Raw genomic sequence first — 14,250 nt, 5'->3', positions numbered from 1 at the left:
GATCCTTATCTGTGCAACGTGTCGTATTATATACCGACATACTGTGTTGACGGTGACATAATTCCTATATATATGTATGTATATATATATATATATATATATAAAACATATGGAATCTGTAAATGTCATGTAGGCTGCATTAGACAATCTGCAGAATGACGAATAGCCCTTATACACATCCTGTAATCGGTAAACTCGTCTAGTATTTTTGAAACATATCTGTTACTAACAAAGATTCCTCTAGTCTCGAACTCATGGGTTTTCTTGAGACAGATGGATTCATAAAAGCCGTACAACAATTTTTTTAACACTGTCTGGGAACTAACTTGAGAACTGTCTACATTTTTATCTCATGTTCCATGGGAATGCAGAATGTCAGTTAAGCTTCTTGTCCTTTTAGTAAACAAATCCATTTATAGCTGCAATCAAATGCAACACTAGGAACTGTCACTTTGTAAAGAACACACTGAAGTAGTGTTCTGAATTACTATAATGATTTTTAACTAAAGAAATCCCACAAAACAGATTAGACTAGCAAAGTCATAAGTGGCCTTTTGACCTGTTATATCTACTTTCCCATCTTAGCTGCACTTGGCCAAGTGCAGAAATTAATTAATTAGAAATTATTCAGTAATCTCAATTGTGAAAGGTCACTGACAAACACAAAACCCTTGGCATAAATTTCTTTGAAGTGTGATATGCCAGTGTGTGAAGACTCAGAACTAAGTAGCCCACATTCACACAAAGGACTGGGAACAGGCCACCAGGAAGGGAAAGAAGTAAATCCAACTGATAAATTCAGTTACATGACTAGACTCAATGCTAGAGATATCAATGGTGTCTCCAAATGACAATTCGATATATTACAACATTAATCATATATTGCAAAATAACAATTCCTTGTTTTTAAAATAAACTGCGAGTGCTATGCATTACTGTAGAAGTATGGGACGGCATCTCCACCTAACCTCATTTCAACATGTCAGACTTCAACACATCAGTGCATGGCAAGATTAAATTTTCATAAAACGAAATACAACCGTCCTAGTGAATTTTACTTACATCTCTCTGTTGGTGGGCGTTTTCCAGAACTATATTTCGCATAAATTTCTCTCAGTTTTTCTACATCATTTCTTTCTACCGCCTCTAAATATGCATTCTGTGCTCGTAGTTTTTCCAAGTCCGGAAAGAAGTCCCTTTGAATGATTCGACCCATTTCCTGCAACATGGTGAACATATCTCTTTAAATAACATATATTTATTCAGTTTCATACGGTGCACCTGGTTGTTACTGAATACAATATTCTTTACCTGAATGTAAGAATCTTCATCCAGCACCTTCTTCGTTTTGATTTTCGGTGTTACTACCCGTGAAAGAGGCTCCTTGAACACTTGTAATTCACACGTACTTTTCTCTACAGCAACTGATTTTTCACCGTGCTTGTGAACAGTATTAACTTCTTGCAGCATGGCTGGTTTTGATGGTTATTTCGTCAACAACAAGAACCAACATATACCTACCACCATGACAGCCTTCCACCATGTAACGAAACCGTTCAACAGCCAATCAGATTACCTAGCAACATGACGCAACAAGTTTGATACATCGAAACTCCAGCAGATGTCAGGTACCAGCCCCGTGAACCCGAGAAACTCCCATGGAATTGGTGGGCTACGTGGTGCAATGCTGCTGCCACCTCTACGCATCATACATTAACTAAATTTAGAATGGCCGACAGCACAATCGGTAAGAAGGTATGCTAACATAGCAACTATTCTGAGTGCTCCTCCCCCATGCTTTGTTCGCTAGAACAGCAATAAATACTTTTACCTGTACTTGGAAAATAATAAATGAGGATAAAGCTATTCATTCCATAATGGTAGATACTAAAGTAATAATGAATCAGAACAAAATTGCAATTGCTTTTAATGATCAGTTGGACCGATTATGTGAGAAATGAAGAAGTGTTATTTAGAGTCAGTGAGCAGAGGAATATCCTGCACGAAATATGAAAACGGAAGGCTAATTGGATTGGTCATATCTTACGCGGCAACTGCCTTCTAAAAGAAGTTATTGAAGGAAAGATAGAGGGGCGGATAGAAGTGACCAGAAGACAAGAAAGAAGACGTAAGAAGATGCTGGACGACCTTGGGGACAGAAGAGGATATTTTCATTTGAAGGGAAAGCTCTAGATCGCATCAAGTGGAGGAACTGTTTTGGAAGAGACTGTGGACCTGTCGTCTTGACAGATTACTGATGAATGAATGAATGAAATACTTCCTATCTACAGCTGATTCTTTTATATCAGATAATAATAAATATATAAGCTTCAATTCATCCAATTCAATCAATTACTTAGTAAATACAATTAGCAAGATACTGAAAGTTAAAGACTCGAGATCCACTGCGATGGACAGAGATGCTTGGAGGCTGTTGGTGCAGGAGGCTAAGGCCCACAAAGGGCTGTAAAGCCAGTTGATAAGGTAAGGTAACTCTCCTGAAGTTCTGCACATGATTATCCACACTCAAATTATTGATCTCATCATTTTTTATATAGTCACCACATTCACTGTTTCCATACATTTGTAATAGAGCTGTTTTAATGATCAATCACCTTGACTTCCTGGCCACCCAGAAGCTGTTTAGTTACACTTGGATAACTATTCCTATTCTCCACATCTTTCCAGTTTAAGGCTATCAGAAACACTTATTTATGTGGAACACGTCCTTTATTCACAGAATTACTGGGTTTTTGGACTTTTTCCATCCTCCAGAATTCTAGGAAATAGAGGACACAATGTTTCGGAAACTGGATCTGTTTCCATTTTCAGGTGAGAAAGTAAGACACCTACTCAGTTGGGCCCCTTAAAAAGAGCTAATCTCGATCCTTTATTTCTGAGGTAACTCTATATGCTGTTTACTCCTTCCCTTTAGCATTTAAGTGAAACCTGTGACTTGTACATAAATCCCTATTGAAGTCCACAGTTATAACTAACAAATTTTTATGCACCTTTCTGTCTTCCTAGTTTTCTATTAAAAAATTAACTTCATAATTTATATATGACTTACGTGCAAGATCATGTCAATGTGTCAATGAGGAACATTTTGCATAACATTAGAATATTCATGTGAACTTTACAAATTCATTCAGCACACGAATACCAATGTTGGTCTCATTTCTCCCATCATTTGTACCTCCCCATGCTAAACAAACATCTCTCTTAGTTAATGTGTTTAAATCCGAGCATGTCTTTTTTACAGATTTTCCTACAGTGGATCCAGCTTTTATAATAACCTGTATTTCCAATACATAGTTTAATCTATGCTTCACTTCCCTGACAGATCCTCCCATTACTTTACTTTTTTGTTTTTTCTCACCTATTTTCTCATTTGTGTAACTTACATTATTTGTCTGCACCTTCATCTTGTTTACCTCATCATCCTTATGAATTCGATTCTAGAACAAATTCCACACCAATTTTCTTCACTTATGCAAGGATCTTGATCCAAATACCTATAAACAAAACCAAGTACTGCTTCTACGGCTTCTACCGACACCATCTTAGATCTTAGTAATTGCAGGGATGAGGGGGTTCTAGCAAGCCAAGCACCTCCCCCAGAAATTGAAAGATGGAACTATACCACAAAAAAATTAATTTTATCCTGAATACGCTAGGATGACCAACAAAAAACGCTGACCCCTCCAAAAAACTAGTTTCCACTTAACCTTGCAGAGATCACAGATTATTAATTACAAAATGTAGTGATTATTTTTATTCATATTTTCTATAGATTTCCTTTTGGCACCTGAAGTCATGTCTTAAATTTCATCTGAAAATTCTTTTAATTTCAATATTTCTGCATGCTGGAAATGATATTTGAACAACACTTCTTTCTATCCATTAGCAATCATAACAGTTTCTGTTCAGTAGCAGGCAGAAATTTGTGCACCACTCTTGCTATGTGTTAGTGAACAATGTAACAGCTGGTTGTAAGTAAAAAAAAGTAAAGCTATCATGTACCAGGCCATGAAGGCCCATAGGGTTGTGAGACGTTGAGGGTCCCACATTATCTAGACAATCGGCACAAAGATGGCGGTAAGGTTGTCAGCCTTACGTGCCAGCCATGCTTTACTCCACAGGAAAATTATTTAATTAATTCCTGGTACTCATTTCTGTTAGAGGCCGAGTTGACTCCAAGGCCGTAGTGCGGCTGGAAGGATTAGGTCAATTGAAAAAAAGCCAATGACCTCATCGAAACTTGAACCCGCGACCTTCCGGCTTGTAGCATAGCCCCTTAAACAGCTGGTTGACAGGTAATAATGGATAATTCACCTGTAGCTTCTGTACTATACAGAATGACAAAATCAGGCAAAAAGCCAAGAAACAAGGCTGCTTGTTTGATTGATTAGGTCTTTTACCCTAAATTCAGAGGCAGCACATTCCTCCAAAACACTGGTAAACTTCTGCCAGTCTGCATGGTGTCACATCCCAGAATCATCATAATCACCACTCAGAATATAAAATCTCTGCAGTTAAATTCAGAATTAGAAAAAAAAAACTTTGATGATGGGAGAGAAAGCTATCAGAGGGTGATTGAAATTTAATCAATATAAAACATTGCATGGTGACATGACTGTGTGAATGATGAATTTTAGCAGACCTGGAAGGAAGTGGTCATGGGCTGTTTTAAGGTACTATCCACATATTTTCCTGGAGGAACTGAAGAAAGTGATAAAAACATTAGTCATGATAGCTGGTCTCTAGACTCAGAATCAAAACTGAGGCATCCCTAACATTAGGCAGGAGACATACACTTACGAAAAGAAAACAAATGATCTCACTTTGTACACATTACTGGTGTTGATAATGATGGTTTTATTACTTCCTCCACACAGTGTTTACAATTGGTGACTTTACATGGATATAATCTGATTTTATACACTTAATTTTTATCAGTATTTGATTAAGCATTAAGTGGGGGTACGTACAGAAAACACTAAATGAAGAAATATATATACATATACACATAATAATTTTTTAAGATTCTGCATTTCTGTTTCCCATTCTTCATTTTTAACAGTTAAACAACAAGAAGGAAAAAGTGACTTACAGATCTGGAATCTAGTTACATTTGTTTTTATAGTAATTACAACATGTGTCTCACTAATGTTTTTTTTCTTATCTTAATTGATCACAACAGCAAATCACAAATTGTAGGATCATTTGGTTTAAGACCAAATGACTACATTTAAGCTAAAACTGGACTTATTTCAACATTGAATTCATTACTTAATTATAATAATCTAAAAAAGAAAAAAAAACTGTTTTCCTTGAATGTTATAATTCTCTTAGTTCTGGAATACAAGTTTCCTAAACTGTGGCTTAACTATGCAATCACTGATATATTAAACAATGTTTGTCATATATTGCATACACTTGGCCTCTTGGTTTTGACAATACACTGCTTCCCTGAATCTTTCTTGGTGGCAATCTTTGGGAGGTACAGGTCTCAGTTTTCCTCAGGAAGTTCACTACAACCTGAGATAAAAATATCTTACATATGAAGAATTTAATTAAAATTTTAACCAGGAGAGATGACTTGGTTAGTCTGATTAATTTGTTCCAAGTTGATTAATTCTGAATATTCTGAAACATATCTGAGCAGTTCTGAAGACTGTGAGCAATAAAAATATGCCAACAATTAAGTAAAACCACAGTTTGGAAACCACAGTTATACAGCTTATTTAAAACAAATTTAAAATCTTACTCACTTACTTTTTTACTCTTTATCTGTCTTGTTTAGTGTTAAAACTGATAAAATTTATGCCCCTTTGCTGCTCTTGATAATTCTTGCACTTCTTTGAAACATACTGCAGTTAACAATATAATGTGGTACTTTTATTAAAGGTTTGAAGCCAGCTTATGTTTTCTTGGTTGGTAAATTCCTGGTGATGCTAGAGAGGATTGTTTGTGTCATCAGACTAAATCTGTGGACCACACCTTAATAGTTGTGATCTTTGATGAAGAGCCCCTGGTCTGCGGCTTGGCCCAGTACACTGCCTGCCTGGTATTGACCTTTGGCAGCCAACCCATTAGCCTGAAACCATGATAGCATTTTTAGACATACTGCATGCTTTTCAATAATTTTAATAACAACAACTATCATCATCATCATCATCATCATCATCATTGTCGTCAAATATTTGGGTATGTGGCCTATTACACATAACATGTCACTAAAATTTTTTAACCCAGACTCAATCCACTTTTTATTACCTTTTTAACATTTTTATTGCCAGTACTTAATATATTCCACACAGATTCTGATCTGAAGACTGATACATGTAAGGGCATGAATAATTGAAATAAGAAAATCTGAATCAGTCACACCGGACAGAACTATTTAACTTTTTCATACTATTAGTGTGATGGACCAGAATGAAACAAATCAAATACAAATTTATTTACATTCATGAATCCAAGGTTGGAGGCAGCTTCACAGAGGTACTTCCAAGAATTAAGAACTTCAACAATCTCTACCAGCATTCAAGAGAGCAGTTTTCACTACTGAATAAAAATTCTGAAGATGTGAGTTATTACTTCCTTGAAGTTGTACATTTTAAAGCCTACAATCTGTGAATTAGACCAAGTGACACATAGGATATGTGAGGCTGTCTCATCTCTTTTCAGGAAACTTTCGAAAGTGGGATTGCGGTCAATCCCAGTTTAAAATGTTCTAGATAATGTAACATATAAAATTTGTATCTGTGTTCTTTGTAGACCTATTATGCTTCCTTATAGTATATTAATAACATCTGATTAATGGATTATGATATACATGAAAAATCTATTTATGGCCTTAAGTAAGGTGGACATGACAGCTCTTAGTGAAAGTTTCCCATACTGAACTGAATTAAAAGGAAAACGTCCAATGTTTTAGGAATTGATACTGCATTACTGATAGAGTGACCCCCAGACATGACCTATGATAAATTTGTGCAAGGGCTTCCAATGTAAAATTTTATCAAAATCAGACCAATGACTTTCACATTATGAGGTCAGTCATAATATTCTGATCGCTTAAGTATCTCAAAATCCATTATGGAAATACAAGTATTCTGGCATAAACTGTGTTATTTTTCTCTACAACTTTCATCTGAAACATTTTTCATTCTGGCAAATATGTAGAGTGAGACAGCTGAGGTGGCTACAGAAATGCACTTCAGCCTTTATTTAAGTGTCTATTATTTCTGTTCAATTTTAACTGAATTTGGAATTTATCATAAGCATAGTGAAAGTTTTCAATATTGAATTAAAATAAAATATCTGCAATGGTTTAGGCACTGATACAGACTGACAGGAAGGCATTCCTTTATACTTTGTAAAGAATGCCTAAAATGACAATTGTGAGCAAACCATGCTGGTCATTGCACAGATTAAAATTCAAGACTAATAACAAAATTATTTAATTAAAACCCTACACTATACCTTTTCAGTTCAATGCATCTTTAAGCTAATTGCCATTTACTTTAAACACAAGTATGTCCTATACTTTAGCATGTTATGTGTAACAGGGGACAATCTTACTTTGTTCTACTGGGGTCCACTCAGCCTCATGAGGACAATTGAGGAGCTATTTCAAGGAAATAGAGGCTCTGGTCTAGAAAGCCGAAATTAACGGCTGTGGGTATTTGTTGCGCTTACCACATGACACCCTCTGTCCGTGAAAGTTGGCATTAACCACGGCAACAAGCGGCAGTCACTCGGTCAGTATAGTTTGCTTGTAAACTAAAACCACAGAGTTTGTTTTTTCCTACTGAATTAGATGTGGCAGAGGGTTCAGTGCCATTTCATATGCTTCATTACACATTTCTTTAGATGGACATAACAATTAAGTTCATATCTTTTACTTCAGCAAGATACTTTCTTCCAGTATTTAAGGCATGTTAGATCTATTAAATTTAAAAATGAATATGACTGAAGAGATGTGTGATCACACAAATTAACCTATGCTATTCAGAGCTGCAAGGAAAATTATCATCAGACTATGCTATAAAATACCATGCAAAAAATTCAACAAAATTTAAATGAACAGGAGTTAAGGCAGTAAAGCAAAACAAATTTTTTGTATGATACCCATGCTTTCAAAACCACAGATAATTTTGTACAGGTGAACACAAATAATTATCAATTATCTACTTACATCAAAACACATGAAACTGGAAGAAGAATTACAGAAGGAAAGCCTGACAGACACATGAATCCAGCCTGTTATTAATCGAACTGCAAAAGTGCTCTCCCTGAATGTCTGGTGTTCATCTTATCTATGCACTTGGTTTATTTGTATACTGAAAGAAACTTCCCTATCTGAAGCATATTAAATATACTTACCACACTGCTTTTCCTTTTACAAACAAAAAGCACAATACAATATTTCAGTAACTTAAAATTGTGTAATCCCATGGGTGGTCCATGAATCTAACCGGGTAATATCAGCCACAAATAGCACTGTATGTATGTTCAAACATGTTAACAGTGCTTAATATCACACACAACAGTTGAGTGGTTAGCCCTTGTGCTTTGTACTTTGGCAGTCTCAAAGCCAGAGAGACCCATCATCCTGACAGACTCTTTGTGATTTTCCCCAGTTCCTTAAAGCAAATCCCAGAATAACATCTTAGGCTATAATCACTCCCTTCCATATCCTTCATAAACCAATATTCACTGATAGTCCTATCATTTAATGCTATATATGACACTAGAAACTGAAAGCATTAATAAGTAAAACTACATTTTTATGATGGAATTCTAGGCACCATTTGACAGTCACAACAAAAACAGATTCATGTGTTTACTCATTCAACTGGCCAGAGTTATTTTTTTCTCAGTGAGTATACATGGCTTCCTTCTTGAACTGATTCCTGGCTATTTTAACAATATTTTATCAGCTGCATAGAACATACAGATAGAATGGATGGACAAATGTGAATAATGAATTTGGTAGGAATGAAAGGAAGTATCAATGTTCCATTTTAGTATACAACAAAACTTTTGCCTCAAGGGACTAAGAAAAGCGACAGAATAACTTCCAAAACTTAAGAAAGAGTGCCCAAAATTTCAATTTATTTTTAAATTAAAATTACAAAGATCAGTATTTCTGCATTTATGAATAAACACTATTATATAATTTAACTGAATTATCTACAGGAATTAAAATAACTGGAGCTTGCATGACAATTATCACTAAGAGATGAAGGACCTGACTTCACTGAACTCCACTGACTTTTCTTATAATCAAGTGAACCATTGTTTGTCAATTTAATGAGGAAGTGCAGAAACACAATTTCAATTAAGTGTATATTCTCACTATACTATGTCAAACTAAATTGTTTTGAGCCCCATAAATGCAGTGTGAGAAATAGTGCATCAGGAATTAAGCTGGTCACCCCTAATGCATAATAGTATCTTTTATACCTCAATAGGGGGCAGCTCTTTTCTTATTCTGGTATTATTGACATCAATGTTTGACCTCAGTTTCACCAGATTTCTCAGAAGTTATGCAATTCTGATTGGTTTTGTTACCAAGAAGTAACAAAATTTTAATCATTTCTTTCTTTCTTTCTAGTAGTGTTTCATCCCTTTGAAACCCCTGCAGTCAGGATAAGCAAATGCATACGAGTCAGGAATGATATTACCATATGGAATACAAATATGAAGATTATATATAAGATATTGCATTTATCATGCAAATACATTTTCCAGCATCAACTTTATCAAGATTTTGTCAGGATAAAATGAAATTCCTAGCCACTATGATGGAAACCATCATTCGTGTTGCAATTTTTAAGTAAATTGTATTTACATTGTTGTATAACATGTTTAGATTATCTCCAATTAGTGGTCACTATATCAAGAAAGAAGCTGAAGACATTCAATTTCATTTCATTAAAAGAAAGGGGGGGGGGATTAATCAAATGTACTGCCTCTAAAATCATGCTACCCAAAGGTGTCATTTGATTTGTCTGTGCTGTAACACTGGCTCTGGGCAGAAATTAGCATTAATGTATACAGAGACCTGCTTGCCTGTGCCATATGAGTTTCAAACATCATATGACAAGAAATAATGCCCCATCTCATACAATTGTGTATTTATGACTTGATAGGGCTCAAATGGTATATAACTGTGATTCATGGACCATGTTCACACTTAAAAATATATACAAACCATGAGGTCTAGAGGAGGAGAGCTGGAGCAATCTACTGATGATCTAGTAAGAGTGATTTTTGACATAGTTGGAATCAGCTGAAGCAATATTCTTGACAGATCCAGTGACATATTTGGCTTGACAGGCCAAGCTATTAGCCTGCAAGATACATAGTAACAAGCATGCTTTCAACAACATACAGCAAACAAGTGCAGGTAAGCTATTCAAAAGAAGTGAAACTGATTAGTACAACTTCATGCTGAAAGAAGTAATATATAAAGATTGCTACAAGAAACAGAATACATTCTTGAGTGTTCACACTCAGATTTATTGCAGTTTCCAGTACTTCAGCAGTCTATGGCAGCAATTCTAAGTGCAGCTAGCAGCTATTTTCAAGGACAGTGCAAAACAAGAAGAAATGTATGAATAATGTAACAACTTTTGTACATTCTTTGTTTAATTACATCAAAAACTCTACGACTCATGGAAAAAGTGTGCTGGGTATAACATGTTTATTTTTTTCTCCATGTTTGATTCAAAAAAATGTTAGTGAGTTACAACTGAGATGAAGACAGACACATGTCTTGACCTTCATGTAAAGTGACCATTATTGTAGCCCAATTTTAAACAAAATTGGAGTATGGTGGCAAATATTAGCAAAACTCCTCAGTACCAAATTTTATCAAAATAAATTCATCAGTGCTAAAGTTGTTACATATGGGCAGAAGTGACATGCTGAAGCCAGAAGTCACATTTTTGCAACTTTTCATTGTGAACATGCAAAAAACATTGCAGCAAGCAAATTTTAGATACTATCATATCTCAGTCCAATCTTTTGATTTCACTTTTTCTACGGATCCTTAATAAACTTGTATCTAAATGCTCTTTACATATCTAATAATTGAAGTTTATTATATATTTTGGAACATCAACATCAAAATTCAGTTTTGAATTGAATGCAACTACAGAAAATCTAAGCAGAAAACTGTGTACAAGCAAGTATTCTGAAAGAAGAACTAATTTCTCTTGTACCTCATCTCTGAAAAATTTATGTGATATTACACAGACTGCTTTAAGAAGTTCTATGTAGGCAATTCACTCTTATATTTCTCTCTTAATTTTAAATTTCATTAAAATAAAGGAATAAAATGGACTGCTGACTGTTTACACAGTGTCTGACACATGCTGGTCTATTCAAAATATTTGATATTAGTGAAGATGCTTGGAATCAATCCCAACCATCACCACTAATATCAAAATAATAATAAATATATGCATAAATATTTGTCAGTATATCATATAAGATATGTCTCAGACAATGAACACTGTCCAAAATTTCTTACTGGACAGCAAATACTGAGTATCTGTACACTCAAGCTTTAGTGACGGATATGAGGCATTTATTTTAAAAACTCTGAATTAATTTTTTTAAATTATTTTGAGTTGAAAAATAAAGTAGCGTGTCAAGGGGTCAATTCAAAGATGTAACACTGCTTTAGAAGTTTAACATTTTTGTATGATGATAGCAGCAGAAGCTTTTGCCAGATACCAGTTAGCAAGTAGGCACTACTTTAAGAAATAAAGCTCAAATGCAAATGCAGTTCAATAATAAATAGTCAACTTAACTGAAGACACATGCTAGATTTACTGAACATATAGTGACTATGCCAAAATGAAGATAAGATAGAGGTGATACTGCCCTCTGAAATGTTGGGTTTTTTTCCAAAATACACAGCTTTATAAGGCATATCTGAAAATAATTTCACTTAAATACATTTTGAAGCAACTGTGTCAGTTCTATAGCTTTGCAAAAAATATATACAGTCAGTATGTACGTAAGTCCAGCATTTCTGTTGTGCATCAGTCAAGTTAGACTAACCTTCAACATGGTTGTAAGGGTTACATATACAAGGACAGGGAAACATTTATGGTAAAGTGTTGACTGCATATCACTAACCTTGGCTCTCTTTATTAGCTCATTCTGTGCAGCATTAACGTTCTCTGGCTTCCCTCCCCATGCTCGCAGAACTGATGCCTGCAGACATAATACACATACATTAACATATTCTGCACAGAATAGGCAGCACATTTTTCTTTTGTAAATAATTTTCTTCCATCACCTCTCAATTCAAATACAAAACAAAGCAACATAATAGTACAGTAAACACTTGCTCAGGTGTGTCTTTCAAACACAGATTTGGTAATATTCAAAAAAGCAAATGTGAAGAATTATTTGCAGAATGTGGAACATCTGAACACATGAAGTATGCCAAACATGCTCTAGTACTCTTCATGACATCATGATATGCCTACTTGTTGTGCTCTTGAATCTAACATCTCTCTCTCAATCTTTCACATCTCCCTTTTATTACATTGTTATCTTTGTTATGTTCTTATGTTTACTGTGGTTTTATTTTCTTTAAATGGTTCTTGTTTTACATACAGTATAGGTAGGGTCAATTATTTGGAAATGTGTAAGTATCCATGTAACCAGGTATTAATGGAGGACTTCATGCATCATTAACCCATGAGGTATCAAGTCTGTCCAATGATGATTTACCTAACACACTGTTATTTAGGAATCTAATTCCTTCACTGAATACAGATTTACTGCAAAGTAACTGGTAGAGGCATTCATTTTCTCTATACTGCATAAGTTTTGAGGGTTTGCCTTCTAAATAAAATGAAGAGATTCTTTTGAACTTACACGGAATGAAACCTGTGTCTTCCTAGTGATTTCAACCTAAATATTGTAGTTACTCCATACATACCCTCTGCCATCTAGTGAGAAAAGTATTAACCCAGTATGTTTGAATTTCCCAATGTTGTATGAATGCTGGAAGTATGTTAAAAATAGAATATAGTAATGTTTGAATGATGATACAAGGGTATACATCACTAATTGGCCATACACCCCAGTTTGCCCTCTGGCACAACTTTATTACATCCCTATGAATTTACTAGATTATATTTTAATGTACTTGTGGTATTCACTAATGGTAAGAAATTCACATTCTTTACACAGGACATTTTCTCAGTAACATTACTCCTACAAGATATAAAGTACCTTAGTTCACAGAATAGCTGATAATACCAGGCAAGCCTCAAGTCTTCCAAATAATATCTTGTTACAGAACTCTTAAGATAGAACCTAAATATTCTAGTAGTCTGTCTCTGTAATGTCCTTAAAAGTGATCATGATATGTATAACCTACCAGTGTAAGCATACAGCAGCTGCTCTTTCAAAAATCCTCCAAAGAGGCCTACCTGCAAGGCACGTCCATAGCTGAAGGTGAGAGGCCACGGTTTCTTGCCTTTGTACTTGTTGATAGCATCTAAGTTGACAGATGCTTCCTCCTCAGACTGTCCACCAGACAAGAATGTTATGCCTGAAAGATATGGTTTACTGAGGTGGCTAAAAACCAGAATAGTTTATTAAACGTGCTTTAAAGGGAACGAGTAAATACACAACAGTAGAGGAATTGTTGGAAGAAGTGTTTTTTATGCAGTTTATGCTGAGGTTATATAATGAGGGCCAGGTGGAGAAGTCTTGAATCTCAAGTTGTTGGCTGGAGTCAGCAGTTACATACCAGTCTAGTGTCTTGAGTTGCACAACTAATGAAGATAAAGCAGTGTGAGAAGACATCAGTTTTTGCAGTGGTAATTTGTAGATTGTGTAGATTAGTGATGTTATAATTACGAGCTGTAAGCATTCAATAAATCCGACTATTGATCAAAATCCCAAGTGTAGTCACACATGGCAATATTACATGTTGTATAGAGCTATGGCCGTCTACATATATCTGAGTAGCTTCCAATCTGACTGCCGACCTTTGCTCTGAAAACTTCTGCCAATCCATGTTCAGAGGAACTATTTGCTGAAGTCTGACCTACTGAATTCTCATCTGTGATATATTTCAGCTATAGCTTTTATTTAAAAAATAATATATTGTGATGTGTACACGTATACCCACTGCTAGGCAACGACTCGGTAAACACGTTCCTGGTTGAGCCAACATATGCAACAATAGGACGTTTATTG

General features: G+C 35.1%; 2 protein-coding genes across 7 annotated transcripts in view; both read right to left on the bottom strand.

Annotated features, from left to right (window-relative positions):
• LOC111869427 (splicing factor ESS-2 homolog) overlaps positions 1–1,552 on the bottom strand; it is a 12,173-nt gene extending 10,621 nt beyond the window's left edge. Inside the window, exons 1-2 of the mRNA XM_023860949.2 lie at positions 1,312–1,552; positions 1,063–1,219 (exon numbers count right to left, since the gene is read on the bottom strand). Coding sequence (XP_023716717.1) covers positions 1,063–1,219; positions 1,312–1,470 — 316 coding nt within the window. The 5' untranslated portion in view covers positions 1,471–1,552. The remainder of the gene's footprint in view (positions 1–1,062; positions 1,220–1,311) is intronic.
• A 3,286-nt stretch (positions 1,553–4,838) lies between these two features.
• LOC111869413 (fructose-bisphosphate aldolase) overlaps positions 4,839–14,250 on the bottom strand; it is a 72,517-nt gene continuing 63,105 nt past the window's right edge. For 4 of the 6 annotated variants that reach the window (XM_023860924.2, XM_023860929.2, XM_023860927.2 and 1 more), the window contains exons 6-9: positions 13,476–13,597; positions 12,166–12,243; positions 10,229–10,367; positions 6,029–6,100 (exon numbers count right to left, since the gene is read on the bottom strand). In XM_023860924.2, the coding sequence (XP_023716692.1) occupies positions 10,272–10,367; positions 12,166–12,243; positions 13,476–13,597 (296 nt within the window). In that variant the 3' untranslated portion in view covers positions 6,029–6,100; positions 10,229–10,271. Of the gene's footprint in view, positions 6,101–10,227; positions 10,368–12,165; positions 12,244–13,475; positions 13,598–14,250 lie in introns of those variants that run through there. The other 2 variants (XM_023860925.2, XM_033753423.1) reach the window with 2 other exon arrangements.

Source organism: Cryptotermes secundus, unplaced genomic scaffold, assembly GCF_002891405.2.
Source record: "Cryptotermes secundus unplaced genomic scaffold, Csec_1.0 scaffold813, whole genome shotgun sequence".
Classification (NCBI taxonomy): Eukaryota; Metazoa; Arthropoda; class Insecta; order Blattodea; family Kalotermitidae; genus Cryptotermes; species Cryptotermes secundus.
This window is presented reverse-complemented; position numbering and strand designations above follow the sequence as displayed.